The sequence below is a fragment of the Balaenoptera borealis genome, assembly GCF_965194805.1.
Source record: "Balaenoptera borealis genome assembly, chromosome: 7".
Taxonomy (NCBI): Eukaryota; Metazoa; Chordata; class Mammalia; order Artiodactyla; family Balaenopteridae; genus Balaenoptera; species Balaenoptera borealis.
The window spans coordinates 19,926,576-19,951,227 of NC_138864.1; the positions used below are offsets into that span (position 1 = coordinate 19,926,576).

Consider the following 24,652-nt stretch of genomic DNA (forward strand, 5'->3'; position numbering starts at 1 on the left):
GAGCGTTCTCTGTTCTGCACTCCCCAAAAGTGGAAAAAAAAACAAAAAAGAATCCGCCTGCCAATGCAGGGGACATGGGTTCAAGCCCTGCTCCGGGAAGATCCCACATGCCACGGATCAACTAAGCCTGTGCGCCACAACTACTGAGGCTGCGCTCTAGAGCCCGCGAGCCACAATTACTGAGCCCGTGTGCCACAACTACTGAAGCCAGCGTGCCCAGAGTCCATGCTCCACAGCAAGAGAAGCCACCGCGATGAGAAGCCCGCACACCGCAAAGAAGAGTGGCCCCCGCTCACTGTAACTGGAGAAAGCCCGCGTGCAGCAACGAAGACCCAACGCAGCCAAAAATAAATAAATAAATTCATATAAAAAAAAAAAAAAACCTTACAAAAAATAAAACTTACACAAATCAGAGCGAGACTGAAGGGGAGAAGATATCCAGTGATGAACTGGGAGACAGAACCACTTGTGAAGAAACATACATTATTGAAATTAAGACAGGTTGGAACTCATACATACATGTTGAGTAGTTTATCTTCAAAATCATTTTCTAATGCTAATTTATGCATTTGATACATATTCTTGTTTAAACACAGTAACTTACCAGTTAGAAATGTAAATGAAATGTCTTAAATGCAAGCTGGACCATACACTGCATAAACAAGAGCAGAGAGAGGAATATTTCATATTTGTCTGCCATCTTCATCTGGACAACTACATGTTAAAACTGATCTACTGATCTTCTCCCCCTAATCTGTTCTACTAGCACCTTTCCACCTCAGTTAATGCCAACTCCAGCCTTCCAGCTGCTCAGGCTGAAAATTTTGTTAGGAAATTCTATTGACTCTACCTTTTAAATATGTCTAGTATCAACTCATTTAACTCTCAAAATAGCCCCCCTAAGATAGGTACTATGTTTATCCTCATTTTTTAGAAAAGCAAAATAAATCAAGGCTCAAAGAGGGTAAGTAATTAGTCTAAGTTATATATACTTGCTAGTTCTATAGGTAGTAGAACCAGAATTCAGTCTAGATGGTCTGACTCCAGAGCCCAGGCTCTTAATCATTAGGAAATACTACCTCTTCAAAGAAATAAAAACCTATCTAAAAACTGATCTAGCACAAGGCAGGACTAAACTCAGGAACAATATAGGTGCATTCTGCAGATTTGTTCCAAAGTCACTTATTTAGCATTGCACAATTAAATATACCCAGAAAAGCTATTAGGAAATATATTATTAATTTCAGAATCAAATAAATTATTTCTCTCATTATGGTTGTATATCTGTATACTTTTGTAATACATTTTTTAGTGTTTTTCCCCACCCTGGCCACTATACTTTGAAAAAGAACATAATAAAATCTTTTGAGGAAAATTCAGGGGTTAATATCAAGAACAATTCCTGGGTAAGTTAGAAATGTAAGCTCCTAATTAGCAGGGATCATATCTAGTTGGTTCATCATTATATACCCATGTCCATCATACATAAGTGCTTAATTTACATACATAAATTTTTATTATATGTATATATATCTCCATCCTTCCACAAGTCACCCACTTCTTTTTTAAAATATTTATTTATTATTTATTTATTTATGCAGGCATGCATGCATGCCACACTGGGTTTTAGTTGTGGCACCCAGGATCTTCGTTGCAGCATGCAGGCTACTTAGTCACAGCGTGTGGGCTTTAGTTGCGGCATGCGGACTCTTAGTTGTGGCACGCGAACTCTTAGTTGCGGCATGCATGTGGGTTCTAGTTCTCCAACCGGGGATCGAACCTGGGCCCCCTGCATTGGGAGCGTGGAGTCTTACCCACTGGACCACCAGGAAAGTCCCTCACCCACTTCTTGATACTTATGTCACCACCATCATCTCTTGTGAAAATGATTAAAACAGCCTTCTGACTGGCCTTCCAATCTCTGCTTCCCTCATCTGTTCTCAACACACAGCCAGAATAATCCTTTTAAAAGAACCAGATCATTCCACTCCTTTGCTCAGAACCCCACAATGGTTTTCCATGTCGGAGTAAGGTCAAAATCTTTACAATGGCCTAGGAAGCCTGTGATCTCCCCATTCCCGCTGTCATTACCTCTCTGACCTCCTCTTACTACTCACTCATTCCATTCCAATCTCCTTGCTATTTCTCAAATACGCCAGGTGCAACCCCCTCTTTAAGGCCTTCACAGACTGTGTCCTCTGCTTGGAAAGTTCTTCCCCACATAATATACGTGGCTAACTGTCACCTACTTCAAATCTTTGCTCAAGTGTCATCTTTTCAATGAATTCTACCCAGACTGCTCTATTTAAAACTGCAAACCTACCAACACCCCATTATCCTTACTTTCCCTTTATTCTCTAGGATTTTATCACACTTCTAACATGTTACATAATTTAACGAAATTTATGGTCATGTCTCTAAAGACTTGTGCATCCAAAGTGATTAGAATGGTGCCTAGCCAGATATCATATTGCTTATATGCAGAATCTAAAAAAAATTAATACAAATGAACTTATTTACATAACAGAAACAGACCCACAGAGAACGAACTTTTGGTTACCAGGGAGGAAGGGTGGGGGGAAGGACAGATTGGGAGTTTGGGACTGACACGTACACACTGCTATATTTAAAATAGATAACCAACAAGGACCTACTGTATAGCACAGGGAACTCCGCTCAACATTCTGTAATAACCTAAATGGGAAAAGAATTTGAAAATGAATAGATATATGTATAACTGAATCACTTTGCTGTACATCCGAAACTAACACAACATTGTTAATCAACGATACTCCAATATAAAATAAAAAAATTTTTTAAATGGCATCTAGCATATAAATGTTTATATTTCACATGGTAGGTGCTCAGTACCTATTTGAGTATAGGCCATGAAATACTACATTTACCATGGATTAGGGTGCTTAACCAGAGGATGGAGCCTATTACTTAGTTGTCAGCTCTGCAACTAAAACAATTCACACACCAAAGTTATAACATGAGTTATCTCTGGAAGGGAAATGTTAATTGTGGTAGTGGTCAAGGGGATCTTTATTTGTAATATGACATATTTCTCCCAAAAGACTTACTGCTTGTATAATTGAAATGAGTGCAAATTTTAAAACAAAAAAATTAAAGATTTTGAAAGTAACACATAGGAAGAAAACTAAAGGGAGGAAGATTTTTCAATCTGAAGGAAGACAAAGGGAGAACAATTTTAAATGTAGATTAATAGGAAATGGGCTTAAATACAACATGAAAGTTGGTGCTAACAACTACTTGGAATAGCAATGAGACATTCTCAGGACATAGATTAACATTTCAAAATGGTAGATTTTTAAAAAGACATGGTTCCACCCAAGTGTTAGAGCTAAACCCATGACCCACCATTGTTCATTTAAATCCTGTGATTCTGTAATGCCTAAAAATTCAAATTCTAAGGGAGATGAGAAAATTAAAGTTTGATACTAAAATGTTGCTTTAAAAATTCTGCCTTAATACTTTTTCCCTCAAAGATGGAAAACTGAAGGGGCATGAATCAAAACAAAAAATGTTTGAAAATTCAAATGTTTTTATTAGTATCATTACCAAGTATTTTAACTGGCTTACCTCTCTTTCCCCTTTAATCCTAGTATATCCAATATTGCTTTATTAGACTGTGCATATATTGTAGTAAGTAAAGTCTGCTTGGTCTAGGCCACAATTGAACAGATTACACTTACAAAAACCAGTGAAGAAAAATAAATCCACTTCAGTCAGAATATAGTATGATTATGTCAAACCTCAGCTAACATCAATATACGAATTTGATGGCTGATCTAATAGTCAGAAAAGTTTATTTTTGTTTCAGGTACTTGTGAGATTTTTCCACGTACTTGTAACGCTTTTTCAAGAATGTTACGATATGTCTATACAGTTTTTCCAAAAAGATGTATGAAAGATACTCTTCCAGTATGTTAGTAAGAACAAAGCGTAAAGCAGCTCTGTATACTTCATACAGTAAAGTCACCTATTTTGAGTTTAAAAATATGGTCAAATTATCCTTTGCATTTATATTTCAGTGGTAGTATTTATACGATAAATTGAGCAAGTGGTTTTTACAGGGCAAGATGGATATTAAGTAGTTTCTTAGTCTTTGCAACTGATATTTCCCCAAAATACTACAGAATACTCTGAACAATCATACCACTTCAGAAATATTAACGTTCAACTTGCTGGTTTTAATCTCCAAAAACGTGAATCTATTTTACTGTAAAAGCTGTATCAACATGAAAAACTCTGCATTCTCCCAAATGTGTCATCATTAGGTAAAAATTCATCTAGGCAAAATAGTATTTATGCTTTCATTTTATTGTTTTTAAGAATTAAACTGCCACCTCAGTAGTCTTAAGAGCAATATAATGAAATATACATACATTTAATTTAGACTTATGTCCATCATAGCTTCAAAGGCTTCCCTGAAATAAGGCTGGGATTCACATCTTTTTCCTTAAGGAAAGAAACACTAACAGTAATTTTGTTATCCTTCTACCCACCCACCCTCATTCAAACAATAACTGGATGAATTCAAGTCTAACACAATTTTAAAAAATTGTCTGCTACAACACATTTCATGTGATCTGCCTTCCTGCATAACACATATTTCTTAACCTAACCAAAAAGAAATCATTTTTTAAAAGCCTACAAGAATTCTCTTAACATGTGGAATTTTATCATGATATTAATTTTTTTGTCCAATACATAGGCTAAGTGGTTTCATGCCACATTCAATTCTAGTGAATTTCATTAAAACAGGTGAGCTCTTCATAAATAGTTGAGAAGCTTTAAAGTGAATTCGGCTATTTCCTATTACATGAAACCAAAAAATGGTCCTGGATTTTCAACAAGAGTATTTTAACAGCTCCTAAATAGGGCCATGAAAAGGAATCAAGTTTGCACAGTCCAAGTACCTACAGTAATATGATAGACGCACTCACCACCATTTCATACTATTTCACTCCCATGCTTCTAATAACAATTTCTCACTAGAAATATTGCATTAACAACTGGACTCTCAAATTGCTAGGTGTGAAAAATCACGTACTTTCACTTAAAAAAAAAGTGTATTAGTTATTTTCAGCTGGTCAAGGTTGAAAGGGCCATTTATATTATTTCTAACTTCAGCTCTAAGTTCATAGATGACTTTGCATCTGATTATCCAAGATGAGAAATTGTTTTGCCTGTTCCTGACAGAATTAAATGGTAAATTAGCAATCAGTTCACCCTTTGTCAAAAAGAAATGTTCTAAATTTATACACTACAAACTATTTAATAAATGGCATCTGCATACTACACATTTCATGTTTATATGTTATGCACCATTTTAGGGGGGAGGAAGTACTTCACAGGGGTTTATTCAAAGGATATATAGTAATATCCTAAGAGTGTTGATTTATACATATGAGTTCTGTATAAACTGTAAGTGGTCATCTCAGCTGGACTGTAAGAAGCCCCTATAATGCAAAAGCTGACTCCGAAGACACCTTATAAAGCACTGAAATTCACAATTTAGATTACTTTTCTTTTCTCCAATACAAAATCATCTGGTAGTCTTCACTGTTGACTCCAAGCTAAAACTTTCCAAGTTTTAGATGCTTAACCAATAAAAGAAACAGGAAATCATTAATAGTTTTTAAATGTCAAGTCAGAGAAAAAACCTTATCACACAGTAATGAAACCTGAGCAACACAAGTATGTGATTACAAGAATGTCCTTCATTAATACAGTATTCAAATTCCTCCATGGCATTCAAATTATAGTTTAAAACCCAATAAACAAGAACCCACTTAAGCACGGGATCAAATTCTACCATGAAATGAGGAATTACATAAAGCCTATTCAGCCCTAAATATTTAGTTTAAGACAATGAGTAGAGAGGAATACACTTCATCTAAAGCACACCATTTAAACAGTTCTATAAAATAACGTTACTTAAGATTAATCAGTGTGGTGCATCATGTGATTCCAACCATTCAGTAAAAAGCATTAACGGGTACCAGCATCCCCAACAGCTTGGAGCCTACAGAGTTGATTACTTTGGCCGTAACTTTCCAAGTAACGAACACTGCCTTTCAATATTACAAACATAAATATTTCTTAGTACTGGAATTCCAATGTATTTTGGTGTTCCTGAGGCTGCCTACAAATGAAAAGGCATCCAAGTGAAGTGCATTATACACCTAATATACCTCAAAATTTCAGTGCCTAACATGTGAAATCATTTCCTACCATTTAACAGTCTGCCTTACAGTAAATTCTAGTAGATTTTTACTTTTAGGATTTTATTATAACTTTGGGAAATTAGTGGTAAAACATATGGTTTAAAAAACAGTATGTGGCTGCACTTAAATTCACATAAAAATAGCATTTTTACAACCATATTGAAATTTAATCCTTTTACACAGGTTAACAAAATGTATCACAAGAAAAACTAAACATTGGGTTTAACAAAAGCAATACTTTTGAAAGTGGAACGACGAAAAAATTTTTTCAAATTTTTTACAAATGGTCACCTCTGGGTCAATTTACCACACTAGGGGAAGAAAGTTGTTAAAATATAGTTGTGCTCAACTGAGCCACTTATCTGCACTACAGTATAGTACTTGAAATCACTCCTAAGGTCAAGATTTAAAACCATTTTAAGAGACAAGACCCTAAGTGTTTTACAGCCACCTCAGTAAGAGGCGCTTTCCCTTCCCCAACAGTCAAAGCTTAATTAAAAGATTGACTATACATAAGTTTGTTTCCTCATCATATCTTCAGTTCAAAATACTATTATCATTGGTAATACGGTCTATATCTTGTCTGATCTGGATGATGTGGTCCAGGAAGTGGGGTTTGAGAAGGCGGACCCTGCATTCGTGGAGGAGGAGGCGGCCCTCTCGGTGCAGGCCATATACCAGGACTCATTCCCCCTGGCTGTGTAAATGGAGGGCTCAGAGTTCCTTGATCTTCAGTGAACTGGGGTAAAGAGTTAGGATTATAATGGTGAGGAGGGGGTGCAGTTACAGGTGGACCACCATGTTGAGGGGGGGGAGGTCCTGGAGGAGGATGATTCATATAAGGTGGCATCTGGGCAATAATATGTCCAGGGGGAGGGGTAATTGGTGGTGGAGCAGAGGTCATTGGTGGAGGTGGAGCTTGGCTATACACCAGGTGAGGAGTACCTGCGGCCTGGGGAGGATGTGGCATTGGATGGCTTATTGGTGGTGGAGGAGGTGGGGGTGGTGCGTAATGTTGCTGTGGAGGCATAATATGATGAGGGTGCGAGACCACTGGTTGACCCTGATATTCAGGATGATGGTGAGCAGGTGCTGGGGCAGGAGGTGGTGGTTCTCTAGCACCTGAATTTGAGTCATCCTGAATAGGGACAGTTATTAAATTGCTGTGTTTTCTTGTTGAAATACGAAAGGTTTCCTGACTGACCGAGCGAGGTGGAGGTGGAGCCATGGACAATTCTGCTGGAGGAGCACGAATATCCTCATGTGGCTGATTATAGTGCTCGTGGGGCACATGTTGCAAAGGAGGTGGTGGCATCATGATGTGCTGCTTTGGCGGAATATGGCTCATATGGTGCTTGTCTGGCGGCATTATAAAACGATCGGGGATTTCAGCTGGTGGTGGGGCAATAGGAGGATGAACATTTTCAAGTGAAGCACGGGTAACAGGTTTTCCAGCTCTCATATGGCGGTGGTTGATATGAGCCTGTAAGTCTCTCTGGGACAAGTATGTTCTCTTGCACCCTTGAACAATGCTACACATGAAGAGAGAACCTCGTGTACACTGCTCAATTCGCTGCACAGGATCACTACAGCTAAATTAGAAGGGGAAAAAAGTTTGATTTACTAAAAACAGACTGTAAAAATAATGCACTTAATTTCAAAGATATGACTAGTTTTAAATTTTGTTATGGAAAATACTACAAAAGTTCACAATTACAAGTTATAGTTACTGCAAGTGAACCTTTAATCTTTTCCACTTTGTGGTCTGTTCGCTATTAAGCATCAGCATTTCTTTCAACATCAGAATGCTTAAGAAAAAAATTCAAAGTGTTTATCAAACAGAGTATGTTTTAAGAAAAGACCTTTTCTTCCCAAGACCTAGAATTTATCTGATTTTCTCAAACAATTCTATGCTTTGCATCCATTTGCAAAGAAAAATCCAGGAAGGGCAAACCAAAGCATCTGTCACAATCATGGAATTCAAACTTGTACCGTATTTATTGAGTATTATTTTCTGCGCAAATAATACTAAGTGGAAGACACCAAGTGGAAGAACTGTAAGAACTACAAAAATAAATAGGATCATCCTAATCATCAAGGTTCTTAACATTAAACAACATAAACAAATTAAATTTAAACCCTGAACACCAAGAGTCCCTTCAAGAAGGGGTCTTTCTGAACTGTCAGACAAATTTACTACTATAAAGTATTACACACTCCTGCTTCTCTAAATTATAACCACTAAATTTAACTCAATATTTTCTTAATGAGTCAGGGTCAAATTGTAACTACTCTTCATTCACTATTTTTAATCCACTCTTGCCTTTAGAGTCTTCCTGAAATAGCAGAAACAGGACTGAGCTAGGAATTGGAACTGGGATCTACTACTGGCTCTGAGATCTCAGTGAAGTCATTTAAACTTTGTTTCTTTATCTGTAAAATGGGGTTCAAACATCTAACCTAACTCACAATGTTTTTATATCCACTTCACCCTACTTAAAGGAGTATCTATAACATCAACGAAACAGTGGAAATGACAGGACTTAATGACTAGTTAAGCACTATACATGTATAAGCTGTTATCATTAAATACGTGTGTCAGGTCATATGACACTATATTACATGGCTCTATATTCTTGATTTTGAGTGCTGTCTGTTTTTCCTTCCTCACTGAAGGCTGGTACTCCTTCTTGATACTAGGAGGCGTCCCTTTAGTGGCCATTTGGCACACTTCTTACTTTTGGCTTCTAACTTGCTGTAAGCTCTGAAATATCACCACAGTAACGGGATGTGAGGCACTTCTTTTGGGTGATGCTTAAGCATTAGTATATAGTATTTACATTAATTTGGATTGCCATTTCTTCACTTTCTAACCTGGGTCTGTTAATCCAGATAGGCTTATGCTCTGATATACCTAAGGGCCAACCAGTGAGATGCTTACTGGAGTTACACTGAATACCCTGAAAACTAAATTCCCTTTTAAATATTAACATTAGAACACTTACATAAAAGAGAAAACCTTTTGATGTCCTCTACATGGTGTTTTACAACATCCAAAATCCCTTATCCCAATGAGGCAATCAAATTTACTATATAGTGGATGTACACCGTGTTGGAAAATCAGGCATTACAGAAAATAAGGCAAACAGTGAATATGCATTTTTAATTTCCTAACTCTTCTGAATTATAATTCTAGGAAGGAAATACTCTTTAAACTCACACTATAAATTTTATAATCTGTGACTTTAAAGGGCTAATAAATATATGCCAAGAGAATTAGTTGGCACTGGTTTGTCAATGAATCATCCATTCTCTCTCAGTGATGCCAATCTTCCTACACCATAAAAGAAAATTATCCCTTACAATTGTCCATAGCTTTGCTATCAACTAATACTACAACCCTTGGGATAGGTTCTGACATAGGTTATAAGGAACCTAGGAAGCCTACAGTTGTTCCAAAGAAGTTTCTCTCAAAGCTTTCCTCAAACCTTCTATCAGGTGTTCTAAATTGATATAAAAATTCATAGTTTATTCTGGATCCTTCAAGACCATCCCCAAATAGATCACTATCAACCAACACCTCTAGATTGTCATAACTTGTCTGAGTCTATCTTAGAACATGATGGTGTTTTAAGATATACTCAAGACATAATAATCAGATTTGAAGGTAATAAATAAGAGCTTATACTTACATAGTACTTGCTATATGCTACTATATATGTATTAACTCATTTACTTCTAATAATAACCCAGGGAGGTAAGTACTATTATTAGCTCCATTTTACAGATGAAGAAATCACCTATGTCACACAGCTAATAAATAAGAAAATAGAGATTTGAATCCAGGAATTCTAATTCGAGAGTCTTTGCTCTCAATCACTACGTGATACTAGCTCTCTAGCGTCCCATTAAAACAAGAAAATAACTATTTTTGGTTTATAACGCCAACTTTGTGATGGCAAATATACTCGTTATTTTGGCCAATTTGAATTGATTGATAATAGCTAATTAGCCCTATCTTAAGGAGAAGGCTAAGGCCAACTCTAGGCTCACAGAGAAACATGAGCCATGTCTACACATTTGATATCCTGCCACCGGTCTACAGCACACCCTGACCTTTAACCTAGATTATAAATCATTATATCACAAACTTTATTATTTAAAAATTTAATGATGATCTTACCCTGGACACATCTTATCTCCCTTTTTTTCGTGTAAAATAGCACAGTCATAGCAAAAAACATGCTTGCATGGAATCTGTGAACAGAGACATGTTACAGTTAAGCATACTAGAACAAATTAAAATACTTCCATAAAAAAAAAAAAACAGTAAGCACAGTGACCTAGACATAAAAGGCACTTGAGAACTGTTTTGTCAAAATGAACATTTATTAAGTACCAATTACATAAAAGCAACAGTTAACCCTTTTTCAGTCACAAAGTTCTTTGTGAGAATGTGATGAAAACTTTGGCCCTTTCCTCAAAAAACATATACATGCATATTTGCTTACACGTTCATGGTCCCTACAGGTTAAAAGCTCCTGAAGAATACTGCATAATGTTTAATCTAATCCTGTATCTCCTGGAAGTATTCCAAGGCAGGAAAAGAACAAATATCTTCTAATGTAATATAAGTAGCCTTCTTCCCTGGTAGTCTTAAGTTAATGAACTTACAAATATTTAAAAATAAATCAGAAGGACACAGTAAAATGATGTTACACCACTTTAAAACTCAGAGGCCATTACCATTATTTAGCTGTGTTACGTAGCAAAGCAACAGTGCATAATCCACACCCTCCACCATCACAGATATATCACTGAATTCAAATTTTTTTCCAACAAAAATGTTAAACTTTTTACATGCCAAAATTACTATTAAATTACAGTTAGGGCTGGTTTTTTTTTTAACGTTTAGTTAGAATTCAATTCTCAGAAATCATAAATAATCTTTATTAATTCAGTTTTATATTAAAAATTATAGCCTTCAGAAATGAATAACTGATTTCATTCTGTTAACAAGGGAAAAAAACCCATTTTTCCCTAATAAACTAGAATTAATGTAAACAGGTATCAAACAGTCCAAGGAAATTATTTAGTTTTCAGCATTAGTTTCCGTAATTAATATTTACAAGCAATTAAAGAATTTGTCAAGATAATTCTATTAAATGCATATTATTCCCAAATTTCCCCTAGCTATTTTATACTTATTTAAAATGTTATAAACTTAATCACTAAACAGCAATAAATCTATCTACTTAAATTTCAGAATCCTACCTCTACACAAATATTTAATTTACAAAATCAGAATTTAATTTATACTTACCATTCGCCCATAGATTTTAATAGGCAATCCACATTTGTCACAGAAATGAACTGGTGTATCATCCTTTTCACCTAAGATGTTTATCTGTTGAAATGATATAATTAAATTTTCCTTAAGCATTTCTAAAACTTATGTCCATAATTTACACAATGAATTGGTTAGTATTTTATAAAAGTTATTAAAACAATTAGAAATAAAGGTTTCTTGGTATAATACCCACATATGCCACATTAGTTGGGCCACCATCAGTCTTGGGGGTTTATTCCCTTAAACAGTGTTAATGGTTATTGATTTTACTTGACTTTACTAAAAATTACTTCAGATTATCTTTCAAAACAGTGAAATAGGGCATTAATAAACAAATGATTTGTGAGTACTGAAAGATATAACTATAATAAAAGTTCATACCATTCTTTATGTAGTCTGAATTGTTCTAATAAAGTATTTAAAATATTTTATTGTTCTAATAAAATTTTTTATTTTTAGTTATACCTGAAAGTCCCAAAAAAGGTGTCCAGGAAATCTTCGTTGATTTCCAAACAGTTCGCCCCCTTTACAGTCATACCGTTCTTCTTCATTATAATCAAATCCTTCTGAGAGAAGAAAGTGTTACCTATTAACTTTTCACATCTCAATTTCATTTTGGAAGTACATGTACATGGTCAAACAGACCTATTCACTGACACCTTTCAAAGCTCTTCTAAGAACAAGATAATCAAGTCTAGTTTAAAGCACCATCTAGAAATGATCTTGGTAATCATGTAGTCTAACTCTCATGACTGAGAATATTGCAGTACTGGAGATCATAATAACTCAACCCAGAGAAGATCAGTGGCAGAGCTAGGAAAAGATCTCAGATCTCTTCACTCCCATTCAAGTGCTCTTATTAATTCACCAAACTATTTCTAGTATAAAACTACTAATTATCATCATCATGATTATTACACAAATAAAAGATACTTATCACCACTTATTCTGATCTATCTATAAAAGTGGTATTATGCTGTAAGAAACTGATATTATTGCTAAAGGATTAATGAAAACATAAAGAATTCTGCAGACTTCCTTCTTACGACTTAGTAAATTAGGTATCCTCTTCTTCAGCTTTAAACTGAGCCTGATTTTAGAAACATCCAACATATTCATACTTCATCCTTTCCATTGAAACCTCTCCCTGGTTAATCACGCAAACAGTAGAATTTATATCGTATCTACTTACAAGTATCCTCCCCTACACTGCATATATCAATATCAATAAACTTAAAACAATATGAAGATCAAATGGGCTCAATTTCAATTTCTCTGGCCTAATTAAAAAGTTGATGGTAATCCTCTCATCTCATACAAAAGGAAAGAAAACCAGCAAACAGTCTTATGGGGATTCTAGATAGAATCCAATTACCTAAAGTAAAGCTGAGAAGACAAATCTATCCCTCCAAGGTGCCAGGCTTCTCACGACTCTTTTGGCCCTAGAACTGGTAAACAGAGTAGCCAAAGCACAGAAGTTTTAACTTTACCCACATGGCTACATTACAGCATCTGCATACAGACACACGGACACAAACAGAGATAGACACACACGCAAAGATGCAAGAATTTTTTGAACCTGATACAGACATACATACCAGTGTACTGCTATCTAATCATCTCCAACACAAATGTAGAGTTCTTATAAGTTACATCTGAGTGACCCTAGGTTCTTATATGGTCCATTTATACCTTATAAAAGCTGCTGTCATCTAAAACTCAAAATAAGGAAAGTTAACTTTTCTACTTATTAAAACTCAAAAAATTATTGAGCAGAACAACAGCCAAGAAAGTTAGGAGCACATTATCATTTTTCAGAGTACTTCAACTTGTACTCCCATCATGAAGCTATATATATATATTTGTATAGATAACATACCAGCTGCTGCTGCTCTATCAATAACCTAGTGTACCCCCGCTTTGGCCTTTTTGGTTTTTAAATACTTTTTTAAAACTACACAGTAATGTATAAATAAATTCTTGTGTAACAGTAAAACAATGCAAAAAAGCTAAAATCCCCTTTCTATCCTTTTCTTCTCAGTTATCTCTTCATTCTCTTCCACTTCAAGCCCATACCCCCTTTTTGTTTTAATACCCAAATACATATCTATAAAAGTTCCAAAGCAGGGGTCAGCAAACTTTTTCTGCTTAAAGGCCAGTTAAGTAAATATTTTAGGCTCTGTAGGCCATACCTGAAATTACTCAACTATGCCAATATAGTGTGAAAAGCAGCCATGGGCATGGATGTGTCCCAATAAAAAACAGGACTGGATTTGGCCAATAGGCCATAGTTTGCAGACCCTGTACTAAAGGGTAAGATGGGAAAACTGTTTTATACTCATGAAATGGGGAAGGCCTTTCTAACGATGACAAAAAACCCAGAAGTCACACTAGAAAAGACTGGATATCTGACTACATAGAATTGTCAAGCTTTTCTACAATAAAAATTTTACATATAAAACTCAAAAGACAAATGGAGAATATATACAATATATGACAATTGTATTAATTTACAAAGAAAGAACTCATAAAAATCAAGAGAAAGACAATCAAACAGAAAAAAAAATGGGAAAAGGAAATGAACAGGTAGATCCTAGGCAAAAGAAATGACCAGTACTATGAAAAGATATACAACCCCACTCATAATTAAAGAAATGTGTATCAGAACAAAAATTTGTAAAGGTTAATAGTACCAATATTGGTGGGGGAGTATAAAGTGATGTACTGTTTTTACAGGGCCATTTGGCGACATCTGTCAAATTTTAAAATGTACAAATTCTAAAATCCACCAAGTTCTAAGATGCCCAAATTCATGCAAAGTTTAAATTCTATAAAATATACATACTAAGGTACATATACAAGGATATTTACTACAAAATTGTTTTTAACAGCAAAAAATTATTAAAATTGTTAAATAAATTATGGTATATCCGTAAGTGAAATACCTAAACCTACTTTCTTAAATGAGATACAACTGTATGTACTGAGAAGGCAAAATCTCACATGCATCTTGCATGAAAAAAGAGCAGTTATAAAGTAACTATGAAAAAGCCATACCAGGGATTATTTGGGAAGAGAATAATTATGGGGGGAGAGGGACAATTTTACTTTTAATATTATGTTTTCTGCAATATTGTTTAGATTTTTTTTAAACAATAGGCAGTGTTACTTTCAACAAGAAAATAAACCAAAAATATTTATAAAGGGAGAGAAAAGTAAAATATGCCAAAATGAGAAGTCAAAGACTGAAGAAGGAAGAGAGTATAAAAGATAAAAAAAGAGGTGACTCAAGGTAAATAAAATCACATGGCTTATTTGGTGGAATCAGATATAAAAGAAAGACTTTTGGACCTATTAGTTTAAACAAATTACCTTCATCACCAGCTGGAGCCTTTGCAGGCATCCTGTTTATAGTCCTTGGAGTTCGAGGTGAAGCTTTGGCTTTGTTCCCTTGTTTGGAGATGAGCTTTATAGGAATTCGTCTTCGAACATCAAGACCACCCAATGATCCAGAACTATTAGTGCCTTGTAACTCATTGTCTATGTTAGAAAAAAAGTTGTAATTTCTTTTAGTTTTTTTTTTGAAGATTATTCTGCCACAGGTATTAAAGCAACATACCCCACATTATCAAGGGTTGAATATCTGGTTTCTGATTTTAAATACTATGCTATATAAGTTCAAGTACTAATTTTCTCTATTTTGGACAAACCCTTAAAGCAATGCTTTTTGAGATATGGAACCTTTAAAGAGCTGACAAAAGTTACAGAACCTCTCCCTAAAAAAATGGACAAAAAAATTTTCCATTTTTCCAGAGGGATTTACAGAAACGTAAAACCCTTCATGAGCCTAAGATAAGAACCTCTGTCTTGGAATTATAAGAGATTTTTTTAAAAAAGAAAAAGAAAAGTAAAGGAAGAAGAACAAAAAGAAAGAAAACCATCACTATCTCCATCAAGTATGCAAAGTAGGCACTCAGTAAATTTAGTAATCTGCATCGATATCAGGACAATCAATAATACTGGAAACACAAAACTAACACTGACAATGGTAAAATTAAATAAGTGTAAAATTGTTTTTCTAAAAAGCATTCAGGAATATTGTAAAAATTATTGCACCATTTAGTAGTAAAAACACGCACTAATGTACTTGTGCTATAACATTTCTAGATGTACACATGTGACTGTGTTACTCTTGGTCACCATTGTAATGGAAAATTATAGTTTAGGAGGATGCAAGTTTTCTGTACTTGGCCTAAATAACTGAAACTTTCTACGTCCCTGTCTGTTATTAGCTTATGAATTAAATTCACTCATATCCCATGAGTAATAGGAGCATTATTTCATAAACTGACTCTATTTGAAGATTAAAAGCCACCTTTTCTTCAAGTCCATGACAAGGTATTACAATCCAGAAAATATTTACCTTTACCTACTAAAGACAGAAAGGGAAATGCCCTAAAATAGGAAATGCAAATAATTTTTTAAAATAGTAATGTTTTAAACATGACACTTAGTGAACAAGGCTGTGTAATTGCCACTGCATTAGACAGTACAATCCAGAGTGATAGCCAAACCGTCCACATTAAATTCAGTAAAGCCAAATTTGGAAGTAGTATCCTAATTAGTACTAATGATCTCCAAGGGTACTAGAATTACAGACACATGTTGAACTCACATCGATTTGCACCCTTTCTGAAGGACAGAACAAAATTCAAAATCGGTCCTTAATTATTAATTTAACTATCTTTCAGTCTACTTTCTATTATTACTTTCATAATAGCTAACCCTCAAAAATAAAATTCATGGAAAAGGGATTTTAACTTTAACATGGATAACTTTAACATGGATAGTTAAAGTCAAGTTAGGATAAATCCAACTTGATCAACTCTCAACACTTCACAAAATGTATTAACAATTTGAATAACGTATTTCATCTGCTCTCACTCTAGTTGCTTATTTATGTAAAAATACCTACAAGCAATGTAATAGCAAAAAGACAGATAAGACAGAATTTTTTTTTGTTTTTTTTTTTTGCTCAATAGGTATTCCTAATTTTCCAATGAACTAAAAAAAGCAAGTTGTTGTAGACAGTTCAGTGCTGTCCTTCAGACAGTAAAAGGACTCTTAACGGTTTCAACTCGATGAATGATCAAAATACCAACACTTCATTACTACAAGTCCTTTTCACACCACCCTGGACACCTGTGGTCACTACTGTGGCTTGTTTAGCCTATTACGGCTTTCCAGAGCCTGCTGCCCTCTAACACCTTGCAGCCTGCCTCAGACTGCAAGTTCATAAGCAAAGTACAGCGGTTAATAGTGACATCACTCTGGGTTTGTCTTAGGGTTTTGGGGGTTTTATTAAGAATCAGAACATACAGCATAATTTCCTTTTGAATAAGACAACTACAAACATAAAGCCCTAACAACAAAAGTCTTTGGATATTACACAAAGTGAGAATTAAGGATAGAACTGGCCATATAAAGTGAAATCCACTTTAAAAAGGCATAACACTTTTATATTATACAGGTTTTTAAAAGATTTGTGTAGAATTTTATCTTGAATTAAAGGAATCAAGAAATATTTTTACAAAATTTAGGTTATAGTTACAACTAAGTGCTAATTCTTAGAATAGCCAAAGAATGAATCAAGTGATAAGTAGGAGTTTCCTGGGGTAATTTTTCCAGCAAAATTCTATTGTAAAAACACCACACGATAGCCTTTATTTTATGACTGACTTTTTTAACAAGATTACAAAACCAGTCATTTTTGCATAACATTAGAGGGTTTCATCATTTCCCCAAGGGCTTCTATTAATCCTTTGATATTAGAAACATTCTTTTGAGATGCCTATCCTGTCATAATGTCTTCAATTCACTGGCTAACTGGCATTTCCTCACTTGCCAATGATTTTATTTGTGATTCAAATAATTACCGAATTCACATTTACGAATTTCATGAAAATCGGAATCTTTTGTAATCACAATCAATGTACAGCATTTTATACCATTTCCTGATATGAAACACTAAGAACACTGCCGTATAATGAAATTAACTAAAAGAATAAAAAAGAAGCTGGTGTTAAGCAGGAATATCTGAGCAGGAACTAATTTTTTAAGTGGTCAGTTCATTAGTGAATATTTTCATGTTCAGATGACTTTTACTTACTTAGGCAAACTTTTAACTTAGAGAACTAGGATAATAAATATGGAGATACACACACACCCACATTACAATTTCCTAACATAACATTCTCTAAACTGTGGAAGCTGCTTGACTCCCAGAATTCCAGTAAGAGGCTCAAATGAAAAACATTTGCTAACGTGGCATGTTTGCTACCCTAACACCAAAATCCCAGGGTTTCGATTCTATAAAATTTCCAAACACTAGAGTTCCTTAGAGCTTGGTTCTAGGCCCTCTTCTCTTCTGCCTTAAGTGATTTGTGGTACTAAGTCCCAAACAAACTTCCCTCTGATCTCCACTTGACATCTCCCCTTGTATGTCTCAACACACATCTCTTACTTAAGCCCAAAATCTTGTTCCCAAATTCCAATTTCTCACCTCTGCTCCTCAAAAAAAAGTGTTTTTCCCCCAAGTCTTCCAGTAATGGACACCACTCAAACTAGAACCCTAGGCACCTTTCCTTCCTCTCACATGCTTCCAAACCAATCCACCAGTGCCTGTTTGAGTTCTATCACCTGAAATTTCACTGAATTTGCCCACTCCCTTTTTCACTAAACCAGCCACCTTCACTAAGCCAAGCCTCCCTTCTGATCTATTGCAATCACCTCCTAAATTTTCTATTTTCTATTATTCTTGCCTTCTCTTACACCATTCTCCATAAAATAACCTATTATGTTTTTAAAAAGAGATTACGTTCCTCCTCTACTTCTGTTCAATGGCTTCATATTGCACTTAACATAACATTCAAATCTTTACCATGGACTTCAAAGTCTTGCACGACCCGACTCCTGCTTTCCTTTCCAATCCCATCTTCCGGTTCTTTCCCTCTAGTTAACTAGGTGCAGCTGACTGGTCTTCTCTAAATCTTCCTCCCTCAGAGTCTTTGTACTTGCTCTAAATGCTTTCCTCGTGATTTATTCCACGCCGGATTCTTCTCATCCATCAGATCTCAGCTTACAAATGTTACTTTTCCAGAAAGACCTTCCCTGACCACCCTCTCTGAAGCTTCCTCCTAATAGTCTTTACCAGAGCACCCGTTTACCCTCTTCAAAGCACTCATCATAATCTGTAAACATTTAAGTATTTTTAAAAACTTGTTTATTGTCTTTCCCAATAGAACGTAACCTCCAAGTAGAGAGGGACTCAGTCCGTCTTGTTTACCATTCCATCTCCAAGCCTAGAAGAGTATGTATATATATCTATGTGTGTGTATACATACACACATAACGTATTTATATATAGGAGTATACATATATATATGAAATTAAGTAGACAGTTGATGACTGAGGAATCCTAAACAATACTTAATACTGGAAAAAGCCTTTTCCCCCCTACTTGTAATATGGCTGATATAACTGAACGGAGCAGTATCTAACTCCAAATGCACTCATTCAATATCCAAAAACCACAAGGAAGCAAAAGCCAAAAAACACATAACAAAGAGTGAAGCCATTCTTACTTGGAGAAAGGAATGAGACTATCTTGATTTTAAGCTCAAGATTGATGGTTAAGAACCACAGCCGAAGCGCGGGGCATGCTTTGGGCTTAAGCAGAAAAGCTGCTCTCGGTATGATTCCGAAAACCGTATCTGACTCCCTTCTCCCACCTCTAGTCCATGAAAGACCGGAGAGACAAAAACGACAGGCGGTGACCACCGCAGCACCCGCCCAAAGCTGACTGAGACAGCAGGAAGTCTCCAACCCACTCTCGCGCATCGACTCCGAGCGTAATGAGGCTTCCCCGACTCCGAGATTGGAATCTACCCGCCAGTCCCCATAACGTAGGGCAGAGCACCCAAAATGAAGAAAAAAGGAGCCGGCGCTCTCTCCTCCCCGCAAAGCCCGCGCCGCCCGCCGTCCTGGCTCAGAGACCGGCAGAAGCAGAGAAGGAACGGCTGTTGCCGGCACCGAGGCTGTAGGTACCACACCGGAGGGTAGGCCAGGAAGTAGCAGGCCCTGGTCGGACACGCGGAGGGGTCTATGAGATTTCTTTCTCGCCGCCACACCCCAATGCTGTAGGGCGAGCGTAAACCCTCTATGCTCGCTGGGCGACCAGTCCCAGGCCGGCCAGGGGGCATGGAACCAGGACCCCCACTGCCTCCGCCTCCTTACCAGTGTGATCCATGATTCGGCTCGCAGGGCACAGTGGGAGCGGAAGTCAACCGCGCCGGAGTCGCAGGGAGCGCGTGCGCGATACCTTCCGGAGCCTGGGAGGCGGAAGTGCGACCAGGTTGCCCGGGTTGGGGCCTCCAAAGGCTTCCTTGTCTCGCGTCCGCTAGCCGACTCCGGTGAGGGAGTCAGGCATAATTCGAGCAGAGAGAAAAAGAACGAATACGCGGAGAGCTTCAATGTGGAGGCTGCTAAGGCTTCCTCTTATGTGCTTCCAAAGGAAGTAGCCTTTAACTGTGGAGAGGAGACCGACGGGAACGGGGGAGGGGGAAAGCCGGTAGTATCCGTAGGACTAAGCTCGCAGCAGGTAAGGCGGCTGCCGGCCCCGCGGAGCATTGCCTTCTGGGACTTGTAGTGCGCTGGGACCCTGGAGCCTGCCAGGCACACTGCGCAGGCTCGGCCGTTGGGCTGGCCCCACCTCGGCGGGCGGAGTAACGGTTTGGAATCCCCCAGAGTCCGCGAGCTACGGTCCCCGCCCCCCCGGTCCAGGAAAAGTGTAAACACGCGCGCTCTAGAAGGCGTCCTCCAGCGGGAGGTTGCCCGGGGGATGGTTGAGCTGTATGAGACTCCCAGCTAGAGAGAAAGGCTCTGTGCATATGGTCTCCTTTTTGCTTTGTCGTGACAAGCTGCATAGACCCAGGCAGAGCTGACGGGTATCTACCCTCGTTCCCATCTCTAAAGTTGCTAACAGTTGAAGCCCATTTCTAACGCTTGATTAGCGCTCATTTTCTAGGGCAAGCTCTAGAAAAGCTCTTGTGGCGCTAGAAGCCCTCCCCCACCAAACACGTGCGCACACACACACACACACACACACACACACACACAACACCCCTCCTAAGGACTGGACGCGGGGCCAGGTGGAGGATGGATGCAGCGTAGCCGCGTCTTGTTAGGAGACAGCGGGGACTCCAGTGCAGAGCGGAGCTGAGCATGGGGAGAGCACGTTAGGGCTGGCCGCGAGGGAGCGGTGAAAAGAGTAAAGGCCTACAATGAGGAAGAGACAGTTACCGCCACGGGCAGTACCTAGTTCCAGTTCTTGGTCCCAGGGGTTGGTGGTTGCTGCCGCTTGCATCGTCCTCAGCCGAAACAAAAGGCAAATGCCAAAGAGTGATTCCTGAGGACCTTCAGGGCGGTCTCTACCTCGCGAGCCTGGCGCATCTGTGTCCACTCCCTTCGCCAGCCCTTCACACTTGATGCTCCCGAATGAGTAGGAAGGAGCACAATTAGTGGAAAACACAAGCTGGGGAGTCAAGGGATTTGGGTTCTATTCTTGTCGTCCCTCGGTGACGACATCATTACCTTGTGTTATGCACGCTTTCAGTGCCAGAGTTCCTGGATCAATCAGAGATTATTGTATTGACCTCTTAGAGAAGTGGTTTCATGGTGCTGAATTTCGAATAAAGTATGTGTAGCGATGTGCTCTATCTGTATAGTTAAACAGTAAGAGCTTTGAATAATAATATGATGAATAATCCTATAAGTGTTCTGTGTTATCTGCTGAATGTTTTACTGGGATCTTTTTAAAGACTTTCCCACTATATCTGCAGCTTTATAAACAGGTTTTTAGGTGCATTCACAACTAAGGAGAATTGTGAATCAACATTACTCCTGCTTTTGTTAAAATGTTAAGTTTCTCTATTACTAAGTGATTTTCAAGATGCTTTCAATTGCTGGGCATTTTTTGTTTTCTTTTGCAGGTTGGGGGAAGCTTAACCTTTCTCCCATTCCTCCCTATTTCTCTAAATACAGTGCTGATATGATCAGGCATTTTTCACCAATTTGGGGTATAAAAGAAGGTAGTTTTCACCTAAGAAGTGCTCTTTTTATTTTTTCCTATCCTCATATTTACCCTATCAGCCATACTTCAGATGATGCAAATCCAGGTTCAGAATAATAATATTAGTGTCTGCTGATGTTAATATTTAAAGAATTAGAATAAAAAAAGAGCCTGCAAACTGTGTTTTACATAATATGTAAGTCAGAAGTTGTGTCAGCATTTTGTGGTGCATCAAGTTATGAAAATTTACTGAAAGGAAACTCACTTACTTTAGATTTCTTGTTGATAAAATATTAGATAAACATTTGTTGAATTATTTGATTTGACCTCTGCTGCTTTTATGCATTGCTTTAAGCACCTGTGCTCCATATTCACTTTCCCCTTAACTGTAGTTGCCTCACTGTACCAGTGCAGTAGCAGAATGACATATTAATTTCTTCACCTAAATTGATAAGTGAAACTGTATATAGACTTATATTTTATTACTGCCCTCTGGTATCCATCGTTGGTAACCTGTGTACTGTAATCAGTCACAATTTCTTTATTGAAAGTCAACATTTATACTTATTTTATAGCTTGGTACTGTCCTAAGGTTTATAAAAATGAAACGTCATCATAGTGGACTATCGGAAGCACCAAGGTGCATATCATATTTTCATCTTACTGATAGACATCTGCTAGCCTATGAATTATAAGCTAACGCTCTTCAAGGTGTTTGATGACCTAGCATTTACATAGCACTGTTTACCTATAAAAAACAGAGGATGGGTATCAGAGAGCTTGTATGAGACTCCTAAATACCAGACCAGGGCAATAACCTTCATCTCCTTAATGCTTTTTTTTTTTTTTTGGCTGCACCGTGCAGCATGTGGGATCTTAGTTCCCCGACCAGGGATCAAACCCGAGCCCCTGCAGTGGAAGCACCGAGTCTTAACCACTGGACTGCCAGGGAAGTCCCTCCTTAATACTCCTTTAGTTGTTATCACCCTGTAGTGCCTGAGACTGCAGAAGGCAAGAACTGTATAAATAATGGTCCCTACATCCTGGACCATACAGGCTAGCATTTATAGAAATAATTAAAACACGGAATTACAGTCTAAGTGTTTCACGAGAATGCAGTGCTACCTACATTCAGAGCAAATTATGAGCAGTAGAGCTGAGGGCAGTTAGGTAGGCTTTACGGAGGGATTTAAAGTGACCCTTGATGAACAGGATAGCATTTGAAGATGAGAGCGATGAAAGAGGCACATCAAACAAGAAGGAGCAAGGGCACGGGTGTGAGAACTGTCATAGCTCTGAGCAGGACAGTGGTCAGCTTCACTTGGTACTGTTGATCCATGTTTGGGAGCACTGAAAAATAAAACAAGGTATGATTGTAGAGAACCTTGGAAAGTAAGCGTTCAGAGTAACAGTGAAGAAAGAGCATATAAACAAAACCTAGCATGATGTATTTATATAAACAACACAATCCAGCAAGATAGATTCAAAAACAATGAGCAGATCTTAAATTTGGGTAGGAGGGAATCAATACTGTTACACTTAAGAATTGACCAAGAAGCCAGAGACCTCCTGTGATGGCCAAAATGCCAGCAATTGTGAGTGAACTGTCAATAAGAGAACTGATCAGGACGGTGTCCACTATACATGAACAAGTTTGATAAGTAGAAATGGATGGGAAACATAGTAGACTATAGTGGTTAGATATATGGACTTCGGCATTAAAAACTGTGGGTTCCAAGCCCAGCACAGTTGTGAGACTTCAGGCAGATTACCTAATCTTGTGGCTGACTTCCTTCATTTGTAAAATGGGGGTAATAATAGTACCTACCTTTAGGGTCGTTGTGAGAATTAAATGTTATTTTCTAGCTAAAGCACTTAGTACCTACTGGCACAGAGTAAGCCCTCATTAAATGGTAGTTATTATTACCAGGGTAGTTACTATATTCATTGCTTCTTAAGTTAATAGTAAAGATTAAATGAGATAACAGCATAGCAGCTGGCCCATTATTAAATGAGTGTTAAATGTTAGCTACAATTTCATTATTACCTATAAATATGGGTTGGAGATTTGACGATAGGGTCAATGAGGCAATTTTGGACCTCTTAGCATACTGATGTACACACAAAACAAGCCTGATGTTTAGCCAAGACTCTTGACTTCTGGTTATTGGAGTCAGTTGTGTGATCGGCCTTCAAGCTTGATTAGTACTCCAGCCTCACACAATCCCAGCTTCCTCCTCTCCCTACCAGCTCTTGAAACAGCACCAGCATATTACCACAGCTAAACCTTATCAAGTATAGCAGCCAGCTTTCCAAACACTGTCAAAAACCGGGCAAGAGACAGATTCAGGGAATAAGAAGGAAGACTATAAGGACTGAAATTTGCTGATTAAAGGCATTTTCCCACTCTGTCCTTTGAGGCCTGGCGACATATTTACCCATTTGGATAGGAACCTTTGATCTAGAGAGGCCCTGCAGCCTGCCTTCTCTTCTGAGAAGGACTGTTTAGCCGTGGGTATCCTTCAGCTGGATAAGCCTGCTCCTCCCTGCAGCTCCTCTGCTAAGAGATCATTGTTTTGTTCTTTTCTCTCCACATTTCTGAAAGAATGCTTGGCAGTTTTAAACTGCTGTGAGCAAGCAGACTGTCATACTGTTTCCTAGACTTGACCGTATCCCCAGCTGCCACTCCATGCCAGCTGGAAGGGGCTTTCAGGCCTCCCTGGTGTACTAGGTTTGTAAATAGGCCTTGTTACTGCTAAAGAAATGTCTGTCACTATCAGAAATATATTTTACATCATAGCCCAGTACATAAACACAAACACATAACTATGTGTCGTGAAACTGTACTCACCCTTACTGTATGCAATGCTTTCTGCTATTTCTATTCGATTCTGTCCCTTTAAAACAAAAAAACTG

General features: G+C 37.6%; 1 protein-coding gene across 5 annotated transcripts; it reads right to left on the bottom strand.

Annotated features, from left to right (window-relative positions):
* Positions 1 to 5,654: 5,654 nt before the first annotated feature.
* On the bottom strand, positions 5,655 to 24,652 carry CBLL1 (Cbl proto-oncogene like 1). 5 transcript variants are annotated; one of them, XM_082399832.1, is made up of 6 exons: positions 20,983 to 24,652; positions 14,980 to 15,147; positions 12,073 to 12,170; positions 11,581 to 11,664; positions 10,441 to 10,514; positions 5,655 to 7,849 (listed from the first exon to the last, which is right to left on the bottom strand). In XM_082399832.1, exons 1-6 carry the CDS (start codon positions 21,029 to 21,031, stop codon positions 6,814 to 6,816), a joined length of 1,509 nt encoding a protein of 502 aa, XP_082255958.1. In that variant the 5' UTR covers positions 21,032 to 24,652; the 3' UTR covers positions 5,655 to 6,813. The 5 variants fall into 5 exon arrangements, with proteins under 5 accessions (XP_082255958.1, XP_082255957.1, XP_082255959.1 ...); XM_082399831.1 differs by having other exon boundaries at positions 12,073 to 12,173; positions 20,983 to 24,646; XM_082399833.1 differs by lacking the exon at positions 20,983 to 24,652 and adding an exon at positions 19,903 to 20,267 and having other exon boundaries at positions 12,073 to 12,173.

What these genes read in the sequence shown, in the direction of transcription:
- CBLL1 (XM_082399829.1), bottom strand. Translation starts at nt 19,506, where the DNA reads ATGCGCGAGAGTGGGTTGGAGACTTCCTGCTGTCTCAGTCAGCTTTGG. An exon ending in ACCTTTTTTGGGACTTTCAG is followed by an intron (nt 11,665 to 12,072) that starts GTATAACTAAAA and finishes TCATTTCAACAG; the next exon opens with ATAAACATCTTAGGTGAAAA. An exon ending in GGAGATAAGATGTGTCCAGG is followed by an intron (nt 7,850 to 10,440) that starts GTAAGATCATCA and finishes CTTCTAATTTAG; the next exon opens with CTGTAGTGATCCTGTGCAGC.